The sequence below is a fragment of the Centropristis striata genome, chromosome 18, assembly GCF_030273125.1.
Source record: "Centropristis striata isolate RG_2023a ecotype Rhode Island chromosome 18, C.striata_1.0, whole genome shotgun sequence".
Lineage (NCBI taxonomy): Eukaryota > Metazoa > Chordata > Actinopteri > Perciformes > Serranidae > Centropristis > Centropristis striata.
The window spans coordinates 4671121-4682019 of record NC_081534.1 but is presented as its reverse complement, the minus strand read 5'-3'; the positions used below and the strand labels follow the sequence as shown (position 1 = coordinate 4682019).

Sequence of the window (10899 nt, the reverse complement as noted above, 5' to 3'; positions counted from 1 at the left end):
TACAGCTCGTTTTAAATGAAAACCACTCCACACAGCAGACAAGATAACCCAGTTTACAGCATTAAAAAAATCAAATAATTTATTTCTGTGTTCTTTTTCCACATTAAATAAAAGCTATCGGACATTTCCAGATCAAAATCAAGAGAGGGGACAGGGAAGAGGAACAGGGGAAACAGAAATCTGACATGCAAAAAAACCTTTTGCTCTCCCCTTTGCACACTTTGTGGATGGCGGTGGAGGCGGCGCCGGCCGCCCCGAAAAGACTGCAGGAAGTCGCTGTGGTTGGTTGGTTGTAGGGACCACAGATGTTTGTGGTGCATGGCAGCCGAGACAATTGTTAATCTCACCAACAAACTGGTTTCTGGGGGGAATTTAAAATTGTAACACTAGAAATGTAGGATGGCAGATGTCGCCCCGGGTGAGGACAGAGAGGTGGGCGTGTGATTGTTAGAATAAGCTACCTGGATAGCACAGCGGACGTTCAGGAGGAGGAAAGAAACTGCCTCTGTCATCTGTGAACACTGAACTGGCATGTCAAGTCAAAACGTATTCCAAAAGCATTGTCAGAGAGAGCTGGGTAAAACTATGCAACACTGCAGGCCATGGCTACAAACTGATATAGATGACGAAGCCCTTCAGTCTGTGATCATGAGCTAAAAAGAGCCATTTGGCTCTGTGTTAAGAGGCTGTAATGCCCATATGGAACTGCCAGAGTTTCACAGGAGTAAAACAAAAAAGACAACAGATACTTTTCCTTCAAAAAAAACAAAAAAACCAAAAGAAAACCACCTCCTCATACTGACGGCTGGTTTGAAAGAACGAGACAGGTTCATTTTGTAAGGTGTTAACCTACCCTGTCCTTTCACCCATTAGTAGTCACTGTATAAAAAAAGAAAAGGCCCAGACAGTGAGGGGACACAAGAGGGGAGACAAGTGTCCAACACAGGTACAGAAAATTTTACCTCCAAAATAAACCAGGAGTTTACACGGGGTAATAACTGAAATTTAGAGAGGCGGATGAGCAGTAAAGATATTAGTTGGGTGTTTTTCATATGCCCACTATGAACGGCTCGTAATTCTCGTTAAACCTCTGGATGGGCTAAAGTAGCACAGAAATTAAAAAATAAAAATCAAATCTGATAAATCAACCCAAACTGCCCCCTTACCAACCGATGATTCACAAAAACACATTCTCTCAACATATCCGAGGAATAGAGCAACACTCGTATACAAATCTGGAAAAAAAAAAGAAAAATAGGTCATCTGATCCATTGTTCCAAATGCACACAGACACAAACATACATACATACATACATACACAGGCTGTTATAAAGGTGGCAACTCTGTAAACATCTACTCTCCCTTTCAGTCCTGGGCTCCTGGGAGGACCATCTCAGTTGGACTGCTGAGAGAGGACATAAACCCAAAACATGAACAAGGTCCCATAGAGTCATTTATACCCATCAGTCCTTGAATCATTAAAACATGTGACCACTATGAGGGTTTGCTGGAGACTTTTGTTTGTTCTGAGGTCAATATTTTGATCAGATTTCACTCTGATTGTGCCACATGGCAGTGTGCTGCAGTGCTTTCTACTCAATACTGTAGGCAGGATAAAAGCACACAGATGTCCAATTGCATAATTTGAAGTTTACTTAAAATCACTAACATCCTGTGATGTGGGTTGTTTTTCCAATTTGGGTTGGAAAATCAAAGCTAATTTTAGAAAGGGTGCAGATACTAAGACTTAAATAGCTGGATCAGGTATTGTGACGATGGGGCCAAACTATTCCATTCAATACTATGTTTATATACTATATACATTAGACAAAGGGATTTTAATTCCCATTTAAGTTTTGGCCAATTTGCTGCTGCATTCCTGTTCATTTTGAATATTTTTTGTTACCAAGTTGCTGGTGCATGACTCATTATCTTAATAAAAAACTTAATAAAATAGAAATACTGTAAATTTATTTATATGGAATTCTTATATTTATTTTGCTATATACGTTTTACAAAAGGTAGGAAAGCAATGTTTAACTCAAGCCTGACATTGCATAAAGATTGATCCCATTCCTTTCCAAACATTGCGGCATAGAGTTTATTAATTTAACACTGTAATTTCATTTATACTCTGTCGGCCAGTACCCAAAGCCCAGGACTGAAAATGTCAGATCGGTGCATCCCTACTTTTAGGTTTTATTCTCCCTTCAGATATCAACCAAACTGTCTTCTACCCGCTCTATCACATTGAGCACTAACTCAACTTTTAGAGCTATAAAAGTGTGCACTTTGTTCCTTTCTGTTGTCCTTACTATGCTGGAACAAAACCAGCACCTCAAAGGCTTTGATTTTCCTGTGCAGGGCCTCTGAAAGTAGAGAAATAAAAGTCTAACAGACCCACACCATTGTCAAAGTAACAGAACACACACAGACACATCCACACGTACACATACACACTGCAGCAATTTCCAAAGAAGTGCATCTGACCTTTGTTCATATTACTTTTAAGAAGAAAAAAAAAGCGGTTGAAGCAAACTTTCTTTGCCATAATTAGTGTGGATTGGAACATCCGGGTGCATCTATGACGCGCTCCGGGTCGGAGATCTCAAAATGTTAGCGAGGTTGGTTGTGCATCAAGTTAGGGCACCTGGGAAGTGCATTGTGGACTCGGCTGCTTCTGAGCAGCGAGAGGTCATACAGGTGTATATTAGACAATCTAAACGAACAGAAAGCGAACAAAAGAATAAAATATAATCTGCTAAGAATACTTGACTATTTTCCTTTTTTTATCAAGAGATAACACACACACAGCATACTCAAACAGGATTCCAGCATATGTAACACTTCGCCTCCGGTCCGGTGCCGAGCGTAGACCAGAGAGCGGCCGAGGCTGCTCGTGTGGCGCCCGTTCGCGGGGCACATCACTGCAGTTGTGGCTGAGAGTGCTGATGGATTGAGTGGCACTTGCAATAAGGAGATATATTCTAAAAGGAGTAAACTAAGACGGAGGAGGACACGTTTGACCACTCCGTCATTGGCAAGGAGTCTCTTTAAAAAGACTATCTTCTCCTTTTTGGGAATTTTGCAGCGGCTGGCAGTGCATTAGGGGAAAACAAGTTCTGATCTGCAAAAATAGAAAGAAAAACTCCTCACCCATACTTTCAGGGTTTGATGATGAGAGATTTAGTGAAGGACACTGAAGCAAAAAAAAAAAAAAAAGGTGGTGGATCCACCAGATGGGCAACGTTTGAGGTGCTAATGGAGTGATTTGTTTCGATCAACTGCTCTGCACCAACATGCTTACACCAAACACAGGAAGGGGTTCGGAGGGTTAGCCTCAGACTGGGTTAATCAACACACACTCTTCACACTTTCCCCCACACTCACATTAAAATAAATGCATGCATATCTTTACAGGCTTCAGTCCTGGAGGCTGAGGCAGGTGATGGGAACAGCAGCAGGGAGCTGCTGCGCCCATTGGACAGGATGGGAAACAAAAACAAAAGTACACACAGTTCCAACCGAGCATGCGCTCACACAGTCGCACCAACACACTTGCTCACAGTGAAACCAACCACGCCACTTACACATGCACACAAAAACAAGCCAAGCACTCCCAAAAGAAAAAAAAACATGAGGCGGTACAAACACACAGTCATACTATAGCTTTTTCCGTCCCCCGTCCAACTCACAAGGTTAAAAAAGAAACACAAAAATAAACTCCACAAATATTTTCTTCCCAGTCTGTTTATGCCTCCCCGATTCCTTGTTTCACGTGTCGTCGATTTCTTTAAGTCCATTTTTTGTCCTGTGTTCTGCAGGAGGATTGGGTGAGGTGCCGTGTCCTCTGGGGATCGGACACACGTCTCTTGAGCTGCCTCACACCTCAGGTCCCGGGTTCAATGTGGCATCCAAGCTTGAAGGTCAAAAGGTCATCTAGTCCCCAGTCGAGGTCATCCCAGAGACCGCCCTCACTAGCCCCTCCCCCTCCTCGTCACAGAAAGTTTTAGGGGCCCCTTCATGAGAACACCAGGTGGGATGTCAGTCCGTTTCTGCCTAAACAACAGTTGTTCGGAGGTCAAGGACAAAAAGAGGGTGTGTCTGCGTGTCTATGCATACTTATGTGCATACTCCTTATGTTTGTACACAGAGGTGTGTGTGCTGTGTGTGAGTGTGTGTGCGTGTAATATAAGAGTGAAATGACCAGGGCAGAGCTGAGGCTGTCAGGCCGATAGCGTACGAGGTGAACAGCACCTGCTGTCCCGTCCTCCCCCGTCCCCTCTTCTTTCCTCTAGCGGAGCCAAAGTTTGAGCCGCAGCGCGTCCACTCCGTTCAGGTAGTATCTGAACAGCCGCTTGTCTCTGACAAAACCCAAGTTCTCGTACAGCTTCAGGGCTGATTTGTTGGTGATTTCAGTCTCCAATACAACCTGGGGACACAGATGGCCATGTTAGCATTGTGCTTTGCTTTACAAATGAGTTGACAAAAGATGTTGTTGCACAGAAGATGCAGTTGATGCTGTTTCACTCTGTTCTATGGCTCATTCTACTGTGCTCTATCACCTACTCGCTAGTTACGTGACTAGGGGCCATAGCATGACATCGGGCAGCCTTTTTTTTTTTACAAAAGTTAAATAAATTAAGACTTTTCTGCTGCAGGCTGCTCTTTTTACCCCCCAGCATTACTTGCGGCAACAACCAAAACACACTACCCCTGGTCAAAAGAGTGGGATTACTCGTGTTTTCACTGCACTGCCTGATTTAGCCGTGATTGGCAAAGAACAGCTTCAATGAGTAAACTAAGCTGGGCACCACTATGTCTCCTGTTCTACAGCTACGTGTGTTAAACACACACATACAAAGTGCGGACATGACATGCTTAAAGTTGCTGAAATAACTATAATAATAATGTCATTTGGCAGCCATCTATTTCATTTGTTGAAAGCATGGCAGCTACTAACATTTCTATGTAACCCAATTGTATATACAGTACAGGCCAAAAGTTTGGACACACCTTCTCATTCAATGTTTTTCCTTTATTTTCATGACTATTGACATTGTAAATTCATCAAGACTATTAATGAACACATGTGGAATTATGTACTTGACAAAAAAGTGTGAAATAACTGAAAACATGTCTTATATTCTAGTAAGCAAAGGGTGGCTACTTTGAGGAATCTACAATACAAGACATGTTTTCAGTTATTTCACACTTTTTTTGTCAAGTACATAATTCCATATGTGTTCATTCATAGTTTTGATGCCTTCAGTGAGAATCTACAATGTAAATAGTCATGAAAATAAAGAAAAACGCATTGAATGAGAAGGTGCGTGTCCAAACTTTTGGCCTGTATTGTATGTATCTGTTTTTTTGGGGGGTTTTGTGTTTTTTTTTTCTTTTCTTTCTCTCTCCGTTGTGATTTCCTTTTTTATTTACCTAGTTTGTGTATGTGTCGGTGTCTGGATGTATTGAAACTTGCTTGGGGTCCAGTACTTGTGGGTGGGGGGCATTAGGAGGTTTGTATGATTGGACAGGAACTAGACTTGATTGTCTCATGTGAGAATAGTATCTTCTTTGTCTGATGTATTTGAAAATGTTGAAAAATAAAAAAAGCCTTGATCAAAAAAAAAAAGTTGCTGAAATACACATTTGTTAACAGTAAGATAACATGTCAGGGAATACAAAGCACAATAAGATTACAAACGGCTTCGCCCCAGTGAGTCATGACAGTGTGTCAGTGAGCCAGCATGCACCATTACCAGTACAAATATTCAAGTATATACTTAGTCAATATTAAGTGGGGACAAATAGCAGTGTAAAAATCAAACTAATGACACAGACTGTAATTTAATAATGTGCTGCTTCAAACAAGACAACATCTAAGCAGAGTTGAGTCATAAATATTGTGCACTTAACTAGAATTGCTGTCACAAGCTCCTCTCTTGCCAGCAGCCTTTAGTTTCCATTCACTTCACTACTATAATGTCCTTCTAGAACATATCTTTTGTTGTATTTACAAGCAAATCAGTAGGGAAATTAAACTCTGAAGACAAACTGAGTTTGGTAGTCTAGGATATTTGCCTATGAGCATTTGAGAGCACCACAAAGTCATGAAACCAGTGTGGCTGGAAGATTAAACAATCAGCCTTAAAAAATGTAAAGTATGCTTTGGAAAATATTGCATTTAAGTCACTATTATGTTGTTTTTTTAGGGATACATACAAAAACCCTGCTGATACACATGCACCAAGGCTGAAAAATGCAGCTTGCAACACAGTAACAGTGTTTGCAGTAACTTGATTGATTGATTTAAAAGAAAAAAGAAAAAGTTCTATAAAAGCGTGTACTCTGGGCACCCTTGTGTGTATACAGACTCACAGCAACAGAAAAATCATTACTGCGGTGAATCATCATCAGTCCTTTGGTCTCAGTCAACAAAGACGTCGGGATAGTTTAATACGGTATCTCATTTCCACCTCAAACACCTGCCATTTCTAAAGATCTCAAATGGTTTCAACTACAGCGTGTATGTGTGTGTGTGAGAAGCAGGTATGCGAATATGCAGCTATTCAGAGAGAAGCAGAACAAGTGAAGTAGAGGAAGATACTAAAAGGCTCATAGTGGCTGACAATCAATCCAAGGTTACCAGCAAACTGAGATGAGTGAAGGACAGGGAAAGAAAACTGGTCCTTGAAAATACTAACAGCACTTTTTTTCTTCAGGTTCATGCTTGCACAGAGGCTTTGATTGCGGGTGAACGCCACAGTAAAACAAAAAAACAAATAGTATATCAAAATAATTTTTCAGTGCATTATTTTATATATTAATTGTATTTTCTATGTTCCTTCTTTTTCTGTACGATCTGGTTTAGTTTGGTCCTCCAGTGCACTGCATCCTTTAACACGGTGAGTGAATACGCTGGCACACAGCTTGTGAATGTTTGCCAATGTCAGACATAAGGCCTGTGCATGTTTACACCAACCCACAATGTGTTTCAGGCTTTCCTCAAAAACTTCAATATTTTCTGGATGTACTAGAGAAAGGTTTGAAAAAGGAAGTCATGTGAATTGACTGAAACATTCTCCGGTGTCAGGGTTCATACAGTTTTATAAAAGTTAAAATTCAAGCACTTTTAAAGCAATTTCAAGGTACCTAAATAAAACATTTTTAAACTCTTAAAGCCTTTATCATCACATCTAACTCTTCAGCAAACAATGTACACTGTTTATATACGACATACGTTTATGACACTTGGAGTATATTTAAAGTCAAGCATATTTCTATCCTTGAAAATCAATGCCTAAAATTAAGCGTTTTTCTAACTTTATATGAACCTTGAGTGGGAACAGGTCTTACCTCATCACAGTCACCCTCCACCATGGCATAGATGGCCTTCTTCACCAGATTAGTACCTGAAACAGTAGAGTGTAAGTCAATGTGGGCCAAGAAATAAACAAAACACACACTGAAGAAAAAATTGTTAATTTTTCTAGCTTGACGTCCGATAGAATAAAGATGGTTAAGAATAGTGTTACACATCAACTCAGAGTTCAGAACTTATCTAAATACAACATTTGCATTAAGAGATTTGGTTGTCAAAGAAGTCACTAAAGACATTGTTGCACAACTTGGTCTCTGCTCCACATTGTGAAAAGACAGACTTTTGTGTTTATTCTGTGTGCTACATGCAGTGTCCAGATCTCACCTATGCTTTTCCTTCTGTGTTTCGAGTCCACGGCCAGCATGGCAATGTAGCCACGACGGAACATCTTCTTGTGCATGTCAAGCTTACATACTATGGCTCCGACACACTCCTGCTCCACCATGGCCTGTGACAGACATTCACACACACACATCAGTAAGGCTTGCTGGGATGGTCCCTGAAAGCCTAGCAGCCACAGTTCCTCTACAGCTCCTGTCACCCTGCCAGTTCTGCTGGTCCTCTGAGCTGACCCCTGACATTTATTTCATGGCATTTCCTCTTGTGTTACATGCGTCGTTCCAGACAAACTGGAAGTGGGAAGTTTATGACCTTGAGGCTCATTAGATAAACAAAGAAAGATCAGTGTTTGTCAAAGCAGAAAGTCCTGACTGGACACTGTAGGTACAAGAGGAAACACCTTCTTTCAGCACATTACTCTCTACTAAAACTGGAGAGTAAGGGTTTTTAAACCTTTGCTTACTCCTAAATTCCTGCACCTTTGACTGGAAAAAAATGACCCTTACATGGACCATAAAGAACATTGTAATGTCAGCCCAAGTTTTCTTGATTTGATTTGAATTCCACAACTCTAACAAGGATCAAGGATTTGTGAAAGAAAAGTGGGTGTTGTGGCTGTCAAACAGACAATACAACGTGTGCTGTCACTGACACATTTACAACTGTGGGTAAGCTGTGTGTGTATCAGCACTATGTTTGGCTGCCTTTGAGACACACTGACTTAAAGTATGCAGTCACACCCCATTCAAGCTATGCACCTTTAGGGAACTAAATCCCACGGGATAGGAGGGGAGCTCACACTTTATTTTGTCTCAATAAACAAACTTAAAAGGGCATTTTGTTCACGTTGATATGCTTTAAGAAGAGTACTTTATTAATCCCACAATGGGGAAATTCAACCTCTGCATTTAACCCATCCTTTTTTACACACAAGTGAACACACCATGCAAGGAGCAGTGGGCAGCACATTACTGCGCCCGGGGAGCTGTGGAGGGGGGGTTAAGGGCACTTCAGTCCTAGACCTGTCAGTACCGGGATTCGAACCAGCGACTCTCCAGTTACAAGCCCGATTCCTAACCTCTAGGCCACGGACTCCCAATTTCAGGGTCATACTCACCAGAAAGCAGAGCTGCGGCCAGTTGTGGATGAAGTACCTGTAGGTGTAAATTGAATAAGGCTCAGATAAGTCCTTGGTGATCAGTCTCATGATCCACGGCATCTGAAGCTCGGACTCATAGCGGACATAGCGGATGCCGTGGCTGTCCTCCTCCTCCGCCCGGCCGGGGGAGCTGCCCAGGTGGAGCCGGGCCAGCTCGGCGGCCGGCGGCTGCTGCGGGTCGGCGAGGCTCTCCTCCCGGCCAGGCCCGGCGTCCGGCGGATCGCCGCTCGGCGGTCTCGGAGGCTCCGTGAGGTCAAACTCCTCCTTACCTTCGTCCCCGGGGTGGCTGCGGGCCGCCTCAGTCCTTGTGAAGCCCGGCACCCCGTTCATGCTGTTGTTAACTAGGGGAGAGTGACTGGAGGAGAAGGGGCTGTGGCCTTCATGGTGGCAATGCTCACTATTGTTTCTTGCGGCCGGAGCCTCCTCATAGCTGCCGCTGCTGCTGCTGTCACAGTTGTCCACGGACGGTCTCGGGTTGCTGGGCCGGTTCCCTGTGTGCTGGTGGCTGTCGGGGTCCTCGGAGGGGCTGGCCAGGCCGTTCAGCTGCTGCTGCTCTCTGGGCTGCATTTTGAGGTGCAGCGCCGCCGGGCTAGCCCGCGCTAGCATGTTTTTCTGCTTCTTATTAACCGACCTATTGACTTCGCTTATCGGATCCGACGTCTTCCCCGTACCGGCGGGTACACAGTCGTCCCCGTGGCACGCCGGCTCTCCGTCTGCCCCCGCCGGCTCGGCGCTCCCAGCCCCGGGGAAAGGAGGACTGTCGGCCGGGGATGCAGGCAGTGCGCTACTAGGCCCAGGCGGCACTGTGGCCATCCCACCGCATTAAGGTGGAGATTCGCGCTTGGAAAACGTTGAACACAAGCTCATCCACAAGGCGAAGGGGTAAACAAGCAGTATACACGTTAGTTCACCGAATATCGCATAAATCCAAGGATATTTAAGGCGATAACGTATCCGCTGGCGACGTTTGTCGCTGCTTTCTCCTCGATTTCCCTGCTGCCGGAAAGTGCTGTCGCAGCAAACGCCATTGCAACAGCAGGCAGAAACGTTTTACGACAGTGGTGTAACGCATGACAGATGCATTTTTTTCAGACACCAGGGCAACTGTAATGTGCTTTACAGTAACACACACTTTCATTCGTTTTTAGTTGCATTTACTTTTATTTACATTTACACTGTATTGTATCAACAGAAAATATGATGCAAATATGTGAACAAAATCTCTCGGAGGATTATAATAAGCCATTAAAAGCAAAATAAACTGAACACATTGGAGTGGGGTCAGAATAAAAACAATTGATTTTACAGTGATGTATTGCACATAATGTTTATTCCCTATACTATTCCTCTGAAACTTGAAAAAACTGTTTTTCTCTTTCTTACAAGATTTTACTCAGTAAAACAATCCAATACTTCTCACAGTTTGCATTTATTTGCAATTTTCCCCCTTCAGCAATGACTGTCAAATTTGATTTAAGAAGTTGGACTGAAAGGTTCACAACCCTGTAAATTCAAAAGCAGTTGACAGGTCTACCTTCTTACCAGCAGAGGACGTCAAATTAAGGGTTATTTGTGTTTTCCACCTTCTGGAGCAACTCTGCAGGTTCTCCAGTAGATGTCGCCAGTAGATTAGTATCAGTTGGCCTTTGACAGTTGCTAATTCAGACTGAAATCCACATCTCTGACAACGATCAGTCCTTGAAAGTTGCCAATTTACAAGTCTAAATACTTAACTCCACTACCTTCAAGAGAGGAATACTGTACTCTAACTTCACCACTTACTGTATCTGACTATTTCTATGACACAGATTGTATTATAACACAAGCCACAGTGATCACAACATTAAAACTCTGCTTTGCATTTCCCCGATGACTTATTTTGAAGCAAGTGGGAGCAACAAATACAAATTCACACGCTTGGTGTTTTAAAATCCTGGATTATAACAGACATACTTTCTCAGCATGTGCGGTTTTGTTGTCAAATCTGCTTAGAAAAAAAGGAGACACATTTTGAAAC

At 42.8% G+C, this 10899-nt stretch overlaps 1 protein-coding gene across 1 annotated transcript; it reads right to left on the bottom strand.

Moving 5' to 3' along the window:
* Window positions 1-48: 48 nt before the first annotated feature.
* naa30 (N-alpha-acetyltransferase 30, NatC catalytic subunit) lies at window positions 49-9958 on the bottom strand. Its single transcript, XM_059355910.1, has 4 exons — window positions 8841-9958; window positions 7709-7832; window positions 7360-7415; window positions 49-4432 (listed from the first exon to the last, which is right to left on the bottom strand). Exons 1-4 carry the CDS (start codon window positions 9693-9695, stop codon window positions 4295-4297), a joined length of 1173 nt encoding a protein of 390 aa, XP_059211893.1. The 5' UTR covers window positions 9696-9958; the 3' UTR covers window positions 49-4294.
* Window positions 9959-10899: the final 941 nt, after the last annotated feature.

Bases quoted from the DNA above. Each gene is read 5' to 3' on its own strand.
- naa30 (XM_059355910.1), bottom strand. From the start codon at position 9,695: ATGGCCACAGTGCCGCCTGGGCCTAGTAGCGCACTGCCTGCATCCCCG. The intron at 7,833-8,840 runs GTGAGTATGACC...TGTCTGTCACAG, and splicing joins GGCCGCAGCTCTGCTTTCTG to GCCATGGTGGAGCAGGAGTG. The intron at 4,433-7,359 runs GTAAGACCTGTT...CTGTGTCCCCAG, and splicing joins TGGAGGGTGACTGTGATGAG to GTTGTATTGGAGACTGAAAT.